Source organism: Eptatretus burgeri, chromosome 15 (assembly GCF_056783735.1).
Source record: "Eptatretus burgeri isolate ZD-2024b chromosome 15, Ebu_testis_v1, whole genome shotgun sequence".
In the NCBI taxonomy this organism is placed as follows: Eukaryota; Metazoa; Chordata; class Myxini; order Myxiniformes; family Myxinidae; genus Eptatretus; species Eptatretus burgeri.
Genome location: NC_140975.1, coordinates 45,278,153 through 45,299,167, shown reverse-complemented (window position 1 = coordinate 45,299,167; position 21,015 = coordinate 45,278,153). Strand labels below are relative to the sequence as shown.

General features: G+C 49.2%; 2 protein-coding genes across 13 annotated transcripts in view; one reads left to right on the top strand and one right to left on the bottom strand.

Annotated features, from left to right (window-relative positions):
* LOC147012089 (rho GTPase-activating protein 44-like) overlaps positions 1-3,733 on the top strand; it is a 130,691-nt gene extending 126,958 nt beyond the window's left edge. For 3 of the 8 annotated variants that reach the window (XM_085858314.1, XM_085858312.1, XM_085858317.1), the window contains one exon: positions 1,294-3,733. In XM_085858314.1, coding sequence (XP_085714440.1) covers positions 1,294-1,403 — 110 coding nt within the window. In that variant the 3' untranslated portion in view covers positions 1,404-3,733. Of the gene's footprint in view, positions 1-266; positions 313-789; positions 819-1,293 lie in introns of all 8 variants that reach the window. The other 5 variants (XR_015052005.1, XR_015052004.1, XM_085858316.1 and 2 more) reach the window with 5 other exon arrangements.
* An 885-nt stretch (positions 3,734-4,618) lies between these two features.
* TEX47 (testis expressed 47) overlaps positions 4,619-21,015 on the bottom strand; it is a 38,899-nt gene continuing 22,502 nt past the window's right edge. For 3 of the 5 annotated variants that reach the window (XM_085858324.1, XM_085858321.1, XM_085858323.1), the window contains 3 exons: positions 6,810-7,014; positions 5,726-5,885; positions 4,619-5,101 (listed from right to left, as the gene is read on the bottom strand). In XM_085858324.1, coding sequence (XP_085714450.1) covers positions 5,058-5,101; positions 5,726-5,885; positions 6,810-6,926 — 321 coding nt within the window. In that variant the 5' untranslated portion in view covers positions 6,927-7,014 and the 3' untranslated portion in view covers positions 4,619-5,057. Of the gene's footprint in view, positions 5,102-5,725; positions 5,886-6,809; positions 9,288-18,011; positions 18,059-21,015 lie in introns of those variants that run through there. The other 2 variants (XM_085858322.1, XM_085858320.1) reach the window with 2 other exon arrangements.

Here is a 21,015-nt window from a genome sequence, read left to right as displayed (position 1 = left end):
TATGTGCTCTCCTGCCTGGAGTAAAATCTGAAACTTTATTCCAGACAGGAAAAACATAATTCCAAAGTTTGCGGAATCATAAAAAAAACAACTTTCCTTCCTGTTTTTCTGGCTGCTCTGGTGTAAGGTCAATACTGATAACACATTTAACATGATGTTGATAGCTCTCTTTTTTTAAAGTGGCCCAAACATTGCCTGTCTCAACATTTTCACAACCACCATACGAATAGGTACTCTGACTAACCGTAAACTGCTTCCCTTACCAGTGCTGTCTCTCTGACATGATTCCTGGTTGGTTTTGCGCGAAGGAAGGTATTCTTCAAGCTTCATTGAAACCCATCTGAATGCCATCTGCCTCATACAACACTCGCCCCGCCCCCACTTTACCTCCGCCAAACTCCATCAATGCTATACTCACATTGGGGGCATGCAATGCACGTGCGTTGGTTCTTGTGTATAGCAGGTCCTTCACGGAACAACTGCTTGGAACCCATGCACTCCATTCCCTTTCACCTTACCTCCGCATGAGGCTTCCTTCGGTCTCCCTCCGAGACGTCATGCATCCCAGGAGCTTGCTTTCCTGCAGGAATGTGGAGACGTGCTTGGCACCGAGACGCGTCCTGCTTGCTTTAACTGCACTGAAAAGGAATTACATTACTTTGGAATTCCTTGGCTGCTACTTATCTAAATCCTGGCCTTCTGGGTTGGGTGGGGAAACTGAACTTGTTTGGTGTCACATTATTTCCCTTCTGTCTCTCTTTCTCTCCTTGTTGCCTTTGTTTTATCCAGCTGTGTGAGCAGCCGTTGTGGAGAAGCTGGTAAGCCCATTGCAGCCAGCTACAGTAGTCGTTTGTTTGTCCTGAGGTTGCTATGGTACTAAAACCTACGAAAAGCTTCAAAATCAATTCTAACACCTTCTGTTCAACCCGTTTACAAAATTTGTTGAAGCTATTGTGCACATAAAGCATCAGAGAGTTATTTCGCAGCCAAAGGTTGCTGTTGAGGTCATTGCCTGCACTAACATCATGCTGCTGAACTTGTATAAACTCTGATAGCTGTCTGCACTGACACAATTGTTAATGTTTCCATAAATAATGCTTGAGGTGCATTTCATGAAGGAGCCAAGCACCAAAAGGAAACGTAATTTAATTTTTCTAAGAATAGCACGGCAAATATAATCTAACTGCTTGAAGGAAAAGGGCTTGCTTCGGGAAGAACAATTTGACCGTCCTCACCAACATGTAATTGTCATAAAGAAGTCCCTTTTATGCTCTAATTGCCGTATGTCTCCAGCAGCGACCACAGGCGAGGAGGATTCAACGACGCTGATTGGAGTTTCCACTGAGAAACCCAAGCACACCATGTCCATGGAAGAGCTCGACTCCGAAAGCACGGCACTCTAAAACAGAGGATTTCTTTCCAATTTTATCCTCTGCAGCATCCGCCACAAAGGAAATGCTAACAAGGAATCTCTCATCACAAGGTCTCGGAGAGCCGATGGACTCTTGTCCGAAAACATTCTGGATTTGTTTACAGTTGGGCCGTTCAGTCATCTGCTAATCCGAGCAGCTCATCACTGGCATCGTTTTCTACCTTGAGATTTGGTTTTCTTTCTTTTCTTGTTCCTCATTATTATTTGCTTTTTTTTCTCTCTCCCACGTCTCTCCCTCTCTATCTCTCTATCTCTCCCTCTCTCCCTCTCTCTCTCTCTCCCTCCCCTCTGTGATAGCCAGGATGTCTTCACCTGAGTAGGGGAACACATTATCACATTCAAAGTTTTGATGCGCAAAAAAAGGTCTGGGGTTATCACTTGGTCGACGTGCTGTAATTTTTGATGACCTGCGGACTCAGCAATATTGATCAATCCGCGGTGAGGAATTACCTTGAGTTGACCAAACAACTAAAGGCAGAAATTAACTCTGTATGTATCCTCTTGAAATACCTGCATGATTTTAGGGTGACACTTCGACTGTGTCGTACAATCTTAAGAGCATTTCCAATAGTGGAATGAAATGCGGCAGATCGAAGTGATCGAGTGTAAAATACAATTTTTGGATCCACGTACAAGCATTGGCACAAAATAAAACTTGACTTTTTGGATGCCATACCTTAAAGCTTCTCCAAAAATAAAGACATTAAAATTCCTTTCTTTGAACGTTTTTTAAGCTTGTACATTCATTTTTACTTCGAATTTATCCTGCTTTTGCACCGATTCAGTAATTGCTGTTTTCCGAGTACCCATTGCATTTTGAATTGAGCTGTGGAATCTTTATCACGACAGTAAGACTGTGGCTCACAACTGGACCTGTTCTTGGTGATGAAATTTGAGTCCAAGAGTGTCTCATCCTGCTAAATCTTCCAAATCCCTGTTGGGTTCACTCGTGTTCAGTCGGGCTTTGAGGTAAAACGTCACTCAATTCCATCTAGTATGGCAAGTACCTGTGTATAAATGGTTGAAATCAACAAGACATTGACTGCGGTATGCAAACCACCGTGGGAAACAAGCCGACATTTCAGGCATTAAAAGTCGTCGGAGCCAAATAAATTTAATGCCTGAAACGTCAGCTTCTCCTTGCTTCCCACAGTGGTTAGCATGCCTAGCACGTCTCTTCTCTACCTGTCCGCTGATGCAGATCATGACTCGCCTTCACCAACAAGGCTAGTTATTTATTGTCTTATCCGTGTATAAATTGCTATCTATGGGCTTAAATTTTTTTTGTCTTCTTTCATTGCTGTAGGTGAGCCATCCCAAATTGGTAATTGATTTACGAGTCCGGTCTGGAGACGTCATAAGATATTTTCTCCATAATCTTACATTTTCCCCTTGATGAAATGACCGCTCAGAATAAATATATATGAGGAAAGTGCTGAGTGGTAAGGCTTCAGAATTATCCCCAAAGTCTTCCCTGCGCTTGAACGTTGGCATTAGTTATTTTTTTTAAATCTCGTGTTTATTCTTGAATGTATTTCTGCACTTTTTTTTTTAATATATACAATGTCAAGGTTCATATAAGAGCTAAAAATCGTGCAAAAACAACGCCGGGTACTTCACTTTTGATACCTTAGTACAATGTGCAGGTAGCCAGCCAATGGTTGTGCATCCCAAAACTTAAGACAAACTTATTCAAGCCAAAATACGGAAGCGACAATGTTTTCATTTTTTGAGTACCGATAATAAGGATAGCCGCATTACAAACTACCACAGCCACGATAGTTGGTAGGAATGGCTGCGGTGCAATTTACCCAGACTTCCGACTTCCCGACTCGGGTGCAATATCTCCAACAACACGTGCGAGCAAACTCATCAAATTGCTTATTTAATGTTATGGGTAAAATAAAGTCTTTTTTTGACAAATCGCTACAGACAAGCAATTGGTTTGTTGCACAAGCTCAACAAATATCATTAAGTTAGAGCAAATCTTTATTCCTATGTTTTCTTTAAAGGCAATTATTTGGTCTTGAGCAGAAAATGAAACAGCTGAGCAGGCAGTAAATTTGGATGTGCTTTTTGATGACTTTTGGTTGCAATACAGATCTCTCGACTCCCTTTCACCTCACCTAATCCCTGTGCAGCAGACTGTTTATAATTCTGTGTTGTCCGTGTATATTTGCATGCGAGTGTGCAGGTTAGTGAGTCTGTTCTTTGATGACATAAGCATTCTGTTGCTCGAGCAAATCTGTCAGCCATTTTGTATGTACATTTTGTGCATCGCGAAATAAACGGTGGACACAAGCTGCTGCTGTTTAATTTGCAATTCAAAATGGCAATTTGTTTCAGAAGCTCATTTGATAATTTCATACACATGTTCAATAGCTTTATTTTAGTACTTGCTGAAGTACCCGGCGTTGCCTGGGGAAATTAAATGCAATATGTATTTAAACATTTCCTGCATGACAAATTGACGATTGTTGGTCTAATGGTTTTGTTTGAATGTTTGAATTGGGCATTGAAAAATGCATTTGGACTTTTATTGAAATGCTTCACCTTCTAAGGGTACCCAATATGATGTCCCAGAGGCTGCTTGCCTTGCACATAGATCCTCAACCCGAGCCTATGTCTGCTCTGTAGTCTCAGCTAACCTGGAGGCTGCTTGTCTTGGACGTTGATCCTCAACCTGAGCCTGTGTCTGCTGTGTTGTCTCAGCTGACCCGGAGGCTGCTTGTCTTGCACGTTGATTCTCAAGTGAAGCCTGTGTCTGCTCTTGAGGCTCTAGTGACCAGTAGACTACCATTCTGTTTGCATCTGATTTGTTTCCGCCCATCAGTGGTCCATTTGTGGCATTTGGCAGTATTTATAATGCAAGTTTGGTGGGTTAACATATTTCTAAACAAAAGTGTTCCCTTGGGAGTTCCAGAAGTGCTCTGGCAGGCATTTTACCATGCTGATCTTCGTGAAGTGGTCCATTAAAGTTTCAAAAGAGTAACAAACAGATCGTACCGAGATGGCAAGGATTAGAGGTACAGGAGAAACGTACCAAGGGAATACACAGTTTCTGTTATTAGCTTGTATACATAACATGACCTCAACATATGATCTTCACAATACATATTACTCCATCGCGGCAGTGTGTAAGTAACATACTCACTCGAGGCCTGAACACAGAAGTGTTATAAGAAATCTGTGTAACGCATTCGTTTTATTAACAGGCACACGTGTAAACACCACAATAATTAAATTTGTGTTGTGGACAACAAATCACTCCAACCTTAACATATGATCTTCACAATACATATTATTCGATCGCTTCCAGGGGGGGAAAAAAACGCAGGCAGTGTATAGGCACAAGACCCGAATGAGACCTGAAGGCCAATTATCTGGTTTTATCCGGGGAGAAATTTGTTTTTTTTTATTCAAACATAGCCCTCGACCTTCCTCTGGATGAAAGAAGAGGCCATGCAGAATTTGGTTTCACCGATTCCTGCAGGGTCCGAATGCATAAACGAACGAACGAACAAACTTTCTTCCTCATATATTAGATAAATTCAACAGCTTACACGTTCAAGCCAAATTCCAACAATGTATTCTCACATTGTAGCTCGAAACAAATTGGAACTGTTTACACCATGTGGAGGAGTTGGACAGCAGTGGGACCCACGTACTCTGAAAACACACCAAGTAATAAGAATTGTGACATACTGTATATTCTTACCAAATATGTTCACAGATCACAGTCTTGTTGCTTTCCTTTCATTTCGATTAGATCGGAATGAAAAATGTTCCTGATTTTGAGTAAACAAAACTGGTCTTACCCGTTTATTTGACTTGTAGTGGTGTGTGTGTGTGTGTGTGGGGGGGGGGGGGGAGAAGAGGTAGGGGAAGGGGCTTTAAACTTGTTTTCCTCATATCTCTTACCCCTTGTGATATGTCACAAATGGAAAACCATGAACAAGGATGGGTTGAGTTAGGGATAAAAATGAATCCACCATTTTTGATAATTCATGCAATGTAGCTGGTTCAAAATAAAAATACCACTTGCATGATCTGCTTTGAACTTTGGGGATTGAGGATTCCTACAGAAAATTAACTTTTTATAACAACAACTACAATCTAATTTGTGTGACCAACAGCTCTACCATTCATGTCCAAATATAAAATGGCAAGTGTTTATGTCAAAGTTTACACACACATGCACACACACACGCACACACACACACTTTTCTAACGGAATGATGTGCAGCTCTTTGTGATCTCTCGGAGTCTTTAACATGAGTGAGCAATGCTTACCCAAGTCCATGTTGACATCAACAGGCCTGTCGTACATTTGCAGGAACTGGGTCGGCCACAGCAGATCCCCACAACGCACGAGAGCACTCAGCATCTCCCGGGGAAGTACAAGTTCTGACTTCTGCTTACAGAGGCTTTCAAGTGCAGGCTTAAACTCCACCTGGCCACGTGGAAACATTGCAATCCCTAATACTGGAAAAGGGCAGCAATTTTTGGATTATCAATGACCATGAGCATGCTTATCCTAGGATTTCAGTTTTCCCACTCTACCTCCTCAAGATTTTCTGTGAGCTTTGAAGCACTCTGACCGTTTCCAATTACATTCTCACTCGAAAGTGATTATCGAATGGAACATTTTAATATATCGTGCTTTGAACACCAACGATCAGACTTTTATCAGGAGAGCTTGAGAGCCTGGTGTTGGCTTAGTGGTTTGGGTGGCTGGTTTGGGATCTCAGGTTCCTGAGTTCGTGCCCTGTTAACCGTTGAATTAACACCAGGTGGGGTTGACTCAGCCTGTCTTTCTTCCAAGGTCGGTGAAATGAGTACCAGTGTCCTGGTAATCGGGGCATTGCATCAGCAGTACAGCCGCGCCCTCAGCCAATGATGCTACTACCTGCAGCCTTGTGCTGCATATGAAGGAGGAGAGCTTAAGAAAATAACATTCTCCATTCGGAGTGGAAAAAGGAGGATAATAATGTGGTATGATCAGGGCTTTAGGCAGGCCAAATCAAGGTTGTGTTTGTTCCATTTGCTGGAAGCTTATGGTCACTGTGTTCCATCTACATGTTATGGGGTGGAGGAGCAGTACATTAACACTGTGTTCCATCTACATGTTGTGGGGTGGAGGAGAGCAGTACATTAACACTGTGTTCCATCTACATATTGTGGGGTGGAGGAGAGCAGTACATTAAGAGATTTAGCAGGTACGAAATGGGGGTAAAATCAAGGAGAAAAAGTAAATGTGGTTGGGAGGAGAAAGAGGAGTGAGGGAAAGGAGAGTTAAATAGTCCTCTCATGGTGTTAAACTCTCCTGCACCTTTATTCGTCATCAGATACAAACTTTTGTGCAATTCAAATGCACCTTGGAAAGGTGGCCAAGCTGGACACCCAGCCTGAGCAGTATGGAGATTGCCTCTGTGGAGAGCTTTTGCACAGGCTCTTGTTCTTCCTGATCAGCCTCCCAGTGTGATGCTTCCATGTGGAACGGTTGAATGGTCCAAGATCGGAACAGGCGTTGGGGGGTGTTGTGTGATAAGACGACAACTCGTACATCCTCCAGTAGCGGCCTTATGGCATGTGAAGGAGAGATACCCGTCTTACATATACAGTACAACGAATAACAAACAATTGTATTGGCTGGTGGAAAAAGTCCAAAAATTGAGCAGTATTGTTCTAACTTGTTCTGTTCTTCCATTAATTGAAGATCTCGAAGCACAGCATACTGTATATCCTTGTTACACTGGATAAACGATAGTTAGCAAAAGCAACATTAATTCTTTTTCTTAGATCAGATTATTTTATGGTCGAGAAATTCATATCCAAGTCTTGGGAATAGTCATGATATGAGGATTATTTTCAGGTGCCCAGATTGGATTCCAACCCTGGCCGAGTTATTCCAAAGACTTTTAAAATGGTACATGCTGATCCCTTGCTTGATGCTCAGCATTTAGAGGATAGAGCATGGATAAACCCAATAAGGTGGCATCCATGGGGAGGTGGAAATGCTTCTTTAATTGCCTTGCTGAATGTAGAGAAAAAAAGGCAACATAGTCGCTGGTACCCAGAGTGCCCCTGGGAAGTTACGTCACTTTGCCCAAGCTCAGCGGCTGTTTTTGTTTGAGGTGAAGTCAGGTGTTGTCTCTGTAGTTGTCGATATGTGTATCAGTATGTGTGGTTTGTGTTGCAGCTTCTCCAGGGGCCTCAGACCATGTCAGGAAAAAAAACATCATCAAACATTCTTACTTTTAAATGTAAGCCTTTCACTTTATTACCCCACACATGCTAAGTGGGGTTAAGCAATTGGTTCACTTTGTCTGCAGACGTCGGTCTATGATCAAGGACCAACGAAATTTAATTTTTCAACATTGGAGAACACGAATTGGAACATGAACTTGCAGCTTTTAGCAGTACTTTGTCTCTGAATTTGGCAAGCTGGACGGAGTCTTGTTCCGAGCGCGTGCGCACAGAGGAGTAAGGTAATTTTTTTTTTCGTCTGGCAATCAAAATTCAAAATCGTTCCAAACAGGAAACTTCCTGTTTTAAGGACGTCATAAAGGACACAAACAACAGGCACGAATAACGAATGTAACGTCTTAAATAAGGTGGTGTGAAACACGGTGCATCAATGGTGGTAAAATTCTGAAAAAAAAGTACGTTTTCTTTCTGCAGCCTTTAAATTTCATCTGAATTTTATACTTGAATATGAGAACACAAATCACCTTCTTGGCACTTTCAAAAACCTTCCGTTTAGGAGTGCAGTATTTGGATAAAGTATTCACGTCGTCTCGTGACCTGAGGGCAGAGTACGCTTTGTATTCAGCATTCAGACAAATATGGTGGTGCTAAGCGTATGGTTACCATCGTGCCTGAAATTCAAAGGTCACACACAAAACTAATACAGATCGTGCTCGGAAACCCAAAGCAAGAGTTAAAAAAAAAAAAAACCCTTCCCATGTCCTTTTTTTAAAAGACTGCATGGGATAAGGTGTTCTCTGAATTCTCTAGTTACCTTCGCCACCAAAGGTGGTCATGTTTTCACCTCTGTCTGTCTGTCTGTCTGTGTGCACGATATCTCAAAAAGTTGTGGACGGAACCGGATGAAATTTTGTGGACATGTTGGGTGTGTGACAAGGACGAACTGATTCGTTTTGGTGAAGATCTGGATCAGACTACTAGAATTTTTAAAAGTGATTCTGCACCATTGAGAGATAGGGCCAAAAGTGGTATGTAGCGCATGATATTTCAATAATGTATTGGGCCCAATATGTTCTCGTGGATCAGGCATTACGTGGCGGAGGTATGCGCTCAACTGAGTGCCCTTGTAGTTTTATATGGGATATATGGAACAAGACAATTCAAGTTGATATTTTAAGGGAAACTAAACTCAAATTTCAAAGGTTGAGAATTATGAGATCTGAATATTATAGAACTTTTCATTTTGTATCTGTTTTTTAAATTTTTTAATGCACCATTAGGCGTTAAATGTAAATTTGTGAATTTGCTCTTAATTTTGGTCGAAGCAGTCATATCTTGCTTCTGTGGGTCCGATGTTGGCTGAATAAAGCATACTTAAGTAACGTGTTTAACAGCCATTCAAGGAGCTGGCAGGATAGGTTAGACGTTGGAGGTATGCACACTCGCCTCTATGCTGTCTCGGCTGGGTTTAAATGTTGCCCAGCTGTAAACTGTCATCCTCGTGTCTCACAGGCATTGCGAGGTATCAATGTGTGTGCCGTCCCGCGGATGGTTGTCACAGTTGGCATCCGCTTTGCCAGCATAAGTTTGTAGACGTTTAAGATCCCACAGTGTCCTTTGTGAAGAATAAGTGAGCTATCACTGGCCCCCTAGAAGCCTGGTGTTGGCTTAGTGGTTATTCTGGCTGTCTTGGGATCTTAGAGTCCTAGGTTTGAGTCCTTTGAATTAACACCAGGTGGGGTTGATTCAGCCTGTCATCCTGAGGTTGGCAAAATGAGTACCAGTGCACTGGAAAAGGGGCATGCCTCAACAAAATGATAGCTACCCGGCAGCCAAGCTGCCTTATGCAAGAAGAAGACCAGCACCCTGAACAAATTCCAAATTCCTGCTCTAACCTGTGAGAGGCACAACATCCGTGGCACACCCCCCCCCCCTAGAGAAAGCAATGGTGGTCTCCGCCAATATTGCTGGGAAACTAATGAACTGGTGAACTAACTAGTAAGGAAATTATTCTAATCATCAGTTCCAATAATTCTCATCTTTAAAAAACAAACAAACCCTTTTCCCAAAAGATAATTAGATGGACATTTCCTAACTTCGATTAGATGGATGACTTCACGCTGATAAAGAAGAAGACCAGTGATCATTTCTCCTTGGTAGTACTTTAGTAGACCGGAAAACAATCTCTCATAATGACCTGTAGAGATCAATTTGCTATTGTGATGAATAATATTAACTATCGCCAATATGTACCTTTGTGCATTATAACAACTTGCGATCCGTTTGAAGTCCGCAGCAGTGCATGTAGACAAATACAAGTTGTCTAATAAAATTAAGATCACATAATATAACTAACCCCTATATATGCGAATATAATATCTCATTACATACTCAAATTATCACATTATTTAATAAAATTGTGTTTTAAGTTTCAGTCTGAAGGAGGATTTGTAGCCTTCACGTGAAATGTATGAAGAAATTTGTGTCCATTTGTAAATATAAAATACTGTAATGTACAAATTAGCACAATACATGAGATCACGTTTCATATGCAGCTTATGACTACTGGTTACATTATTGTCAGGAGTGCAGCTGTGCTGCTCCGCTGATGCAGTGCTCCCTGTTTCCAGTAAGCTGGTAATCATTTTGCCAACCTCAGAAGGATGTCAAGCTAAGTCAACCCACCTGGTGGTATTTAATGGCAAAACAAGGGCTCAAATTCAAGGCCCTCAGATCTTAAGACAGCCATGCTAACCATTAAGCCAACAACAGTCAATACATGAGATTAGTAACCTAGGATCCCAGCATTTAAGAACTTGACTGTGTTCAAATGAGAACTCCAAATAGCCCAACCTGTTGTATTATATAAATTAGTAGCCATGGGTACCCAGTGTTTCCTGGTGTGAGCAGGAATGCCCAGCATTGCCTGTGCTTGTAGGGGTGCCCAGTTTTTCTTGGTGCTTGCAGAGGTGCCCAGTGCTAGCAGGTTTGCCTGGCGTTGCCCCTTGCTTGTAGGGATGCCCAGCATTGCCTGGTGCTAGCAGAGGTGCTCAGCATTGCCCGGTGCTCGCAGGGGTGCCCAGTGCAAGCAAGCGTATCCGGCATTGCTCGGTGATAGCAGGGATGCCCAATGCAAAACAGGGGTGCCCGGTGCTAGCAGGGGTGCCCAGTGCAAAACAGGGGTGCCCGGTGCTAGCAGGGGTCCTGGCGTTGCCCCGTGCTTGTGGGGGGGTGCCCAGTATTTCTCAGTGCTAGCAGGGGTGCCCAGTGCTAGCAAACGTATCCGGCATTGCTCGGTGCTCGCAGGGATGCCCAGTGTTGCCCGATGCTAACAGGGGTCCCTGGCGTTGCCCCGTGCTTGGGGTGCCCAGTGTTTCTTGGTGCTAGCAGGAGTACGCGGTGCTAGCAGGGGTGCCCAGTGCTAGCAAACGTATCCGGCATTGCTCGGTGCACGCAGGGATGCCCAGTGTTGCCCGATGCTAACGGGTCCACGGCGTTGCCCCGTGCTTGGGGTGCCCAGTGTTTCTTGGTGCTAGCAGGGGTACGCGGTGCTAGCAGGGATGGCCAGTATTGCCTGGTGCTAGCAGAGGTGCCCAGTGCTCGCAGGGGTGCCCGGCGTTGCCTGGTGCTAGTTGGGGTGCCCAGTGTTGCCCGGTGCTCGCAGGGGTGCCCAGCGTTGCCCAGTGCTTGTGCTCAATGTTTCCCGGTGCTAGCAGGGGTGTCGGGCCGGCGTTGTCCCGTGCTCATAGGGGTGCCCAGCGTTGCCCCGTGCTTGTGGGGGTGTCCAGTGTTGCCTGGCATTTCCCTGTGCTTGTAGGGGTACCCAGTTTTGCTTGGTGCTAGCAGAGGTGCCCAGTGTTAGCAGGGGTGCCCAGCGTTGTTCGGTGCTCGCAGAGGTGCCCAGTGCTAGCAAGTGTATCCGGCGATGCTCGGTGATGGCAGGAGTGCTTGGTGATGCTCGGTGCTAGCAGAGGTGGCCGGTGATCACAGGGGTACCTGGCATTGTCTGGTGCTGTTCTAATCCAGATTATTATTACAAACGAACTCCAGTTGGAGGCTGTGCTCGCAGAGGTGCTGGGGCTCGATGATGATCCTGAAAAGACCCCCTGGGACTTTGATGTATCAGTAGTTTATGATAATGCATGCATACATGGGCGCACCAGGGCATCGTGAAGGAGTCACGTGACCCGCCCATGTTCTGATGCTGTGTTGTGTTGTGTTGTGCCCATGTCCGGATTAAACTTGTTGTTCCCACTTCAGAGCCTTCATCCCTGTCCATTGAGTACATTACAGGGACAAAACAACTCTTGAGAACAACAAAACTTCACAATTAAAGCAATGAATCACGATCCTTAATCCAAAACGAGGGTGGATACTTCGAGTCCTCGGAGGACTCGATTCCACCTTCTAAAACCTGAAGTATGGAGATAACAATCAACGACACCCACACCACACATCACATACTCACACCATACCACATAACACACCACACATTGCACACCCACACCACACATCACATACCACCCCAGATCACACACCCACACCACATAACCCCACACCACACCCCACCCCACCACACACCCACACCACATAACATCACACACCCATATCACACAACACCCCACATCACATCACACAACACCACATAACACCCCACATCACACACACCACATAACACCCCACTCCACACACCCACGCCACATAACACCCCACCTCACACCCACACATCACACACCCACGCCACATATCACACACCCACACCACACCACACACCCACATCACATAACACCCCACATCACACACCCACACCACATAATAAATAAGAACAGAGTTCAATTTGTTCGACCACTTTATTAGCGTGGAACGACAATAATCAAACAAGTATTGAACAGGTTGAAACACCCACAACATCCCTGACTCCGGCTCAGGCTGCGCATGCGCACTGGCACAGGGGACCGTCGATATGTAGAAGTACCGTAAAGTACAACGTTCTCTATCTCCCTCCGAGTCTTTATTATGTTAATAGATAAAGGCTGAGAAAATATTAAGTTTAATGAATGAACAAAAGTTGATATCGCCCATCGTGTGACTATTCCATGGAGTAGTCCTTGTGCCAGGCAGGCACGCTGGTCGCTCTGGTGGATCGGCGTTGACCTATTGCTGGTGCTGGTGGTGTCACATTGGGCCCCAGTGGGGATGGGGCTCTCGCGGTTTCAGGGGCCGATGGTGGCGTCTGAAGGATCGCGCGCCTCGGTGTGCCTCGTCCTGGTGCTGCTGGCGTGTCTGAAACGGGTGTCGTCTTGCGCCGGGGTGTGCATACTGACGTCAGTGCCGGCGTGGGCCCCGTTGGCGTCGCAGATGTCACGGGTTCGCTGTCGAGGTCAGGCAGTTGCGGTGTTATAACGGGTGCAGGTACAGTGATGCGGGTTGCTAGATCATCATAGATAGACCGGGGTGGCAGCTGGTCATTGCGAACTGGGCTAAACTTGCGCAGGAATTTCCTGTTCCGAAGTGTGACTCTGCCCGAGCCGTCGATCTTGATCACGTATTGGTCGTGTTGGCGTACCTCCACGATACTGCCTGTCATGTCCCATTTTTTTGGGTGGAATCCTGTCTGGTTCTGTACGCGGACTAGGTCCCCGACAGCAAGTGGCGGAAGGCGTTTGGTGTGTTCTGCCCAGGTGTCGGCTGTGCGGATATGACGTTTGCGGAGGTCTTCCTCCCTCGCTTTCAGGGTCTCATGCCAAGTGTCGTGCGGTCTGTACTTCCCGGGGATAATTGGGATGAAATCGCGTATCGGGCGGCCGAAGACACACATTGCCGGGGAGATCTTCGTGTCAGGGTCAGGCGTGTTACGATATTGTAGTATCGCTCTCTGCACAGCGTCAGTGTCAAGTTCTCCCTGCGGGCTGGTGTTGTCCGTGATAAGTCGTTTCATCGTCTTAACTCCAATCTCCGCGCGACAGTTGCTGTGAGGGAAGGCCACCGATGACAAGCGGTGGTGTACGCCCCATCTGTGCAGGAATGACCTGGTCTCGGTGGAGGTGAACTCCGGTCCCCCATCCGACGCGAGCTCTTCTGGTGTCCCGTATGTCACGAAGGCGCGACATAAGTGGTTTATGAGTCCGGCGGCGCCACCCGTCGACTTTGAGATGATCGGCCAGTTCGAGTATCTGTCCACCGTCACAAGGTAGTGTGCACCCCTGTGTACAAAGAAGTCCGAGCACACTGCCTGAAAGGGGTAAACGACCGGAATAGGTGGAGTTGGTGGCGCTCCAGGCTGTGATGGTGCCATCCGGTGGCAGTGTTCGCAGTTTTTCCGAGTGGCGCTGATGTCGGCCGACATGCCTGGCCAGAATACAGAGGATTCTGCGCGGGCGGTCATCATTGATACGCCCTGGTGGGCAGCGTGTAGGGCGCTCAGCACATCGCCGCGGAGTGAGGGTGGTATGACTACTCGGTCCTTGTATAGGATCACTCCATCTGTCGATGTAATGTTCTCGCGGTACTGGTGATAGTCGCGAATTGTCTCTGGCATCTCGATTTTTGAGTCGGGGATGCCGTTCATTGTCATTCCCTCCAATATGTGCATATCACCATCGCTGCTGGTGGCTTCCCTGACGCGATCCCATGTTACTGATCGCAATGATTCGAGGCCCGCGGCACACCATGCCAGGTTGTCCTCCTCGACGTCGTTGTCATACTCCGGCTCAGTTTGGCGTAGGAGGGACAGGACGTCGGTGTGCGTGCTTGGTTGGAGGTGGGTCGCTATGGTGGCATTGTCATCTGGAAGGTTCATGAGTGGAGGTCGCGTGGTGCCAACCGGCCTGCGCGACATGGCATCTGCCGCCTTGTTCTTCATGCCCGGGATATGTATGATGCGGAAGCGATAACGCAGGGTCTTCTCCTTGAGGTTCCTGAGGCGGGGGTTGGGTATGTCGTCAAGTGCTCTGTCCGAAAGTAGTTTCAGCAGTGGTTTGTGGTCTACCGCAACGATCAGGTTCTCGCAGCCCAGTACGAAGTAGCGCGCCTTGTCCAAGGCGTCCGCGACTGCGAGAGCCTCGCCCTCTATGGGCGCGTATCTGGATTCTGCCGCGTGTGTAAATCTGCTGCCGACCAGGGTTATTTTCCATCCATCAGTGCAGCAGAATGGTCTAACTGGCACGCATCGGCAGTGCTTTTGAAGCAACCAGAATCCGATTCCCTCCTTCGACCAGTCCGTGGCGATGCATGTTGGCTTAGTTTTGTCAAATATGCGGACACCGTGTTCGATTTCTTGTACGATCACGTCTTTCGACTCGCGGAATATGTCCTCTAACTCCATGGACCACTGGAAGCGTTCTCCACTTTTCAGGAGCTTCCGGAATGGCTGCATTCGTTCGGCCATACTAAAGGCGTATGCCACCTGGTTGACAAGCCCGAACCACGATCTGACGTCGGTGATGTTACACGGTTGTGGGAAATCGTGGATTGCTTCCAGGTAGCGGCTGCACGGTCGCACGTCGGTCATGGTGATGGTGAAGCCCGCGAAGTCCACCGTGGGTGCGCTGAAGACAAACTTCTCCGGGTTGAGGATGATTCCATTCCGGCCGCATATATCCAGCCATTGGACCGCCTGGAAGTAGCTCCCCTCAATCGTGTCTGACCATAGTAGCGTGTCATCTACGCACTTGGTCTTGTTACCAATGTCCGCGACGATCTCATCGTATCGTCGTGAGTAACCGTCCCCCGATGCCATATACCCTTGTGGGGCAGATAGGTACCGGTAGCGCCCCCATGGAGTGATTAAGGTCGTCTTGTGGCGGTCGTCCTCGTGTAGGCAGACGCTATGGTAACCGTTCCATGCGTCGAATACTGTCTTGCGCTTCCCGTTAGGTACGCGTCTCGCCTGGTGGAACGGGGATTGGGTGTGGTGGGTCTCGCGGAACGCATGCTTGTTCAAGGCCTGAAAGTCGATGGTGCGTCGCGGCTTGCCATTCTTTTTCGCGCAAATTACCATGCGGTGACACCATGTCACCGGCGTGCACTTCCTCCAACACGCCGAGCCGAACGTCCTGGTCGAGGCCTGCTTTTACCTCATCTTGCCAATGTATGGCCACGGAGATGGGAGTGTGATGGGCAACCGGTGTCGCGTTCTCACTGAGCATAAGACGTAGTGGCGGGCCGGTCATTCTCGGTAGTGGCTGGTGTGGGCACGTGTTGAATGTGCTCTGAGCATACATCCTGAGTAAATGTGACTGTAGTGCCTCTCTGTTGGCCTCGGTCGCTGGCATGGGGAGTGCGGTCGGCTTGGTCGGCGGCTCCGCGCGTCGCGGGCAGTCGCACAATTCCGAGGTCGTCAGATTCACCTCTCCGAGTGTCGGGAATCTGTCCGAGATCATTCCCAGGTCCATGCAGGCCGCGCGGGAGAGGAATATGCGGTCTGAAGAGTCCGTCACGTACGCGATTTGGTGCGTCTCCAATCTCCGAGCGTCGTCACTGTTACCGGCGAATCTGACTACCACGGCTCTGAGGATACGAATTCCTCTGTTGTTTGCGGCCTTCATGGTCATGGATACAGGTATGAGGTCCTCAGTACTCAGGCCCATTTGTTGGACGACTTTAATGCCGATCAGGCAGCTCTGGCACCCCGTGTCTGCCATAGCGGGTAGGGTTACCGCGCGGGTGTGTTTCAGGAGGTTAAAACCCAGCGCTTTGTAATCCTCGCGCTTGTTGGTGAGAGTGAGGTTGACGTATGGCTGCGGGTCGGATATGCGTTTCATCCACTTATCGCACATATCATCGTACAGGTGGTGAGCGAGGGGAAGCATGCGTATTTCGTCCTCTGTGCTGGCCATGGTGACCGTGCATAGCTCGACGAAGGCTGCCGTCTGCTCGTCGTACATCCCGTCGGTCTCCTTAGGTGGGGGTCTTGCCGATCGGCCGCCCAGGCACGCCTTGTCGAGGTGATTCTGGTGGTCACACTTCCGGCACTTTTTACCGTATCCGGGGCACTCGGCGCGTCTGGCGTGCCATTGAGGCGTTTTGCCGTGGCCCACCTCGCCGCAGTAGATGCATACTCCTTCGGGCTTGGCCTTCCGTTTTTCCGGCCTGGCTCCTACTCTGGCGCGGATGTCCTGTCGCTTTCCCTGCCGATACGAACTACTGATCGCGTCCGTGCTCTGAGTGTCAAGCAGGCGCGATGCCGCTCGTTTTCCAGACTCTTTGGCCTCGATATACTCTATCATGTCCTTTAATGGCATGTCCTGGTTCTTCTCACAGAGTAGGTCAAGTTGTATTGCTTGGTCCGCGATGCCACGGGCAACCACGTTGCGCAATATCTCTTCCGTGAAGTCGTTGACCTGATCGCACCCCGCCTTGGTGCACTTCATTTCATACTTGCACGTGTCCGCCTGCCCCTTGATGCGGGTGTGGAACGACCGGACGGGCTCCTCGTGTCCCTGCCGCATGTTAGACAGGGCCACTCGAGCTACCATCGTGTTCTCCGTCCGGACGGCGAGCGCCTTCATGGCGGCGAGGACGTCTTCTTCATCGCTGCCCACGAGGCTCCGACCCGCCGCGCGAGTGAGGTCCTTTCTCAGCTCCTCCTCACAGCACTCCAGGAGCTGAGCGACTATGTCGGGTCTGACAAGCTTAGTACCTGTTTTGTATTCGCCCCAGCGGGTTATGAAGTACGACCAGGCCTCGCCCGTTCCGGCCAGTGCTATGGAGGGACGCTTGAGTTTCTCCATCTTGGCATTCGAGCTCGCCGCCCTGGGGGCGGCGACGTGCACAGTGGCGTGTATACTCAACATGGCTGCCACCACTGCCGCCTCTGCGTGTGTAGCCATATAGTCACAACCCTCGATCGGGCACTCTGCTTCCACCGGCGCCATAGGAACAGTTATTCTGGAGTAAACGTTCTATTTTCGGTGATGCACACGTGTGTACAGTGTCCTGGGGGCGAAGATTGGGTACAGTACCCGAGAAATCCAAACTCACTGTCGACGTTCTCGTGGTCCGTTTTCACCCAGTCGCGTCCTCCTCAGCACCGATGATCTTTACTCGACTGCATCAAGTTGTTTGATTATAAATAAGAACAGAGTTCAATTTGTTCGACCACTTTATTAGCGTGGAACGACAATAATCAAACAAGTATTGAACAGGTTGAAACACCCACAACATCCCTGGCTCCGGCTCAGGCTGCGCATGCGCACTGGCACAGGGGACCGTCGATATGTAGAAGTACCGTAAAGTACAATGTTCTCTACATAACACCCCACATCACACACCCACACCACACCCCACACCTTGTCCATTCAGTAGATGGACGATATAACTTGTACAAGGACATTTTGTATTTCCTTTCGATATGGAAGAAAATTCTTACTTGAAAGTGTTTTATTGTCCTTCCAACGTGAATCCTTCCAACGTGAACAAGTCTGGTGTACAAGGGATTTCTGAAAACAATACACAAAGAGGAAGGTGGGGATTATTAATGAATGAGGGGTGTCTATTAAAACAGCGTGTCCATATGATGGATACGAGCGTTTCAAATGATCCGATACAGGACACGAAATGTATCTTGAGGGTTTGTTCTTTGGGTTTGCAGTGAAAGCTCAGGCGGTGTATTCTGTGGTATAGCCTGCGGGCATGCAGGGCGGGGCATGATGAGGGGAGGAGTGGTCGTGGTGGTCATAGTGTCTGCCAGGGGTATAGGGTGTGCGCGCCGCCTGAGGCGTCGTAGTGATGCTGTAGTCGCCCGGCTTGTGCGTGTGCTGAATACGTAATAAAGGGGAGCCGCGGGCAAAGTACGCCCGCGCTCGCGCTTGTGCAACACAGCCCGGCTCGACTGTTCCCCCGCTCGTGTCTGCCTGCTAAGCATCTTCTATCCAGTACACCACAGTTGGCTGATGAGGATCTTCGGATCGGCGTGTGCAGGGTGGCAGCGAATAACCCGTGCGGTTCCAGGCTACGGAGCCAAGGGTCTCGCCAGCACGAGCATGGCAGAAGGGTGGTGCACGGCGCACGAACGCGTGCCTGCCTTCGTCGGAATCGACTTCGGCCACGTCGGGTGGGCAACGGCCGCGCTCAGTGTTCGTTTTATTGAGGCACGACAGATTGGGGGAATGATTTCTGCAGAGCCACGGCTAAAGAACGAGGACACGCGGTTCGGCTCGAACGTGGCGTGGGACGTCGCGCGAGCTCTGAAGAATGTCCGGGGTCTCCATGGTCGGGGCACAGCAGATGGTCCGGGGGTCAGCGCGATGTGCCAGGCGCGTACGGCCGCGCGCACGGTCTGCGGCGCGGGTCGTGGGCGAGCGTTGCAATGCAGTCACTCGGACGGCGGTCTGAGCACTCGAGGACGTCTACGGGGTGTGCGCCGAGAGTCATCGCCCATCATTACAATCATAGATGGCGGTGTGCGAAGCGGTCCTTCCGTCCCGGGTCAAGAACTACTGCCGGCATGGTGTTCGGTGCATGGCGTGCACGGTGACGCCCCGGGTCGAGTTTTGCGGCCGGGGCACAGAGATTCCAGCGACCCGGAGCGGGAGATGCTGCCGGAGTTAGACCTGCTTCCAATTGATCCGGAGATGACAAGATCAGTGGCAGGGGAGGTTGAAGTGATCGGCGCACTGATCGGGTGTCGAATTGAGTCCACTCGTGCTGCCCGCGCATCGCGCGCGTACACCGGCGAATCGGTTGCGCCGCTTGCAGCGCCCGACGTCTCGGTGCTTTACTGGGGGCGAAGCGCCCTACTCACGGTGTTTGCGGTGCGAGGGGAGGGGCCCGTCCTTTTGGGTCGGGACTGGCTGGCGCACCTCCGGCTGGATCTCCAGTTCGTACCTCCAGGTGTGCCGGTGCTCTCTTCGATGCTTTCGTCGAGTACCGAGGGCGAGGTTCTGGCGGCGGGAGCCGCGTCGATGCAACGGGAGTGGCCGTTCGTTGCTGCCTGCAACGGCGGTGTGCGGTTCGGGAGCAGCAGGGGCCGTGCCAGCTCTCGCGATGGGCTCTCGCGCGTCGGCGGCGTGCATGGTGCGAGGTGCGGTGTTGTTCGAGCAGCTTCAACGGGTTGCGGTGAGCCCGTGGCGTTAAAGGAAGTCGCGAGTCACAACATCGAGTCGACAACCAAGAGACGGACTCGTGATGTGGGTTGTGGGTTGCTGTTTATTGCATATTTGTTTTTCATTGCTCGAGTGATGCGGTTTAACGTTGTTGAAATAGATGCCAGCAGTTCCCGTGTGAGAGTGGGTTTGGTGGAGATCAATCGATGGGATTTGTATTATGATCAATGTGATGTGGTGGCTTTGGGAGCGATGGTGGCGAATAAAAAGGTTGGGTTGGCCTTCCATTGCCCCGGGCCGCGGGTAGTTGCTTTGTCATGTGCAGGGATTTGGTCGAAAGAACGCGCTGTACGGAAAAATGAGTTTGCAATGGTTCAAATGATGTTCGTAATGATTTATAACGAGCCTATGGTTGAAGTGTGGTTTAAATGGAATTGCTACCGTCTAACTGCCGTGTGGGTCTCGGAGATCGACTCGGAGCCAGGACTGGTGCGCTGGTCGGCGTTACCCCCACCTCTGGTTGCGGGCGCAGCTCTCTGTGTTCGCTCAAGGCCGTTTAGACGGGCGTTGGCATCTCAACTGATTGTGGTGCGTGGGTTGTTATGGAGCATTGGGTGCGTCCAGCCAGCGGCACTGTTCAGCGCCCCCATCCAAGGTCAATCGAGGCTGGCGCTGGCGCCACGGCTTCCAGACAGCGGGCTTCCGGCCTCGGAATGTTTATCTGCGTCAGGTCTGCCTGGGGGAAGTGGGCCGGAGGCGTTTGATGGTGCCGGGGGAGGTTTGCTCGGGAGATCGCCGCGGCCTCGCCGAGGGCCATGTCAGCATGAGCCGCCTGGGGGCGTTTCCGCTGTGTAGGGCTGCTGTGCTTTTCGCCTTGCTGCTTCATATCGGTAACGCGGCCAGAGTTTGGGAGGTGCTGTGTGCACCTCTGTCTTCGGAACCTGGCCGTGGCAGCTCCATTAGCTCACTTTCACGCATTATATGATGTGATGTGCTGTTATACTTCGCTGTTTTCTTTTTTGTGCCTTGTCTACTGTTATACCGTAGTCCTTCGTGCTGTTTATGCTTATTATGATGGTGATCATTTAATAATCATACTTTTAGGAGGGAGGAGTGTGGTGTAGCCTGCGGGCATGCAGGGCGGGGCATGATGAGGGGAGGAGTGGTCATGGTGGTCATCGTGTCTGCCAGGGGTATAGGGTGTGCACGCCGCCTGAGGCGTCGTAGTGATGCTGTAGTCGCCCGGCTTGTGCGTGTGCTGAATACGTAATAAAGGGGAGCCGCGGGCAAAGTACGCCCGCGCTCGCGCTTGTGCAACACAGCCCGGCT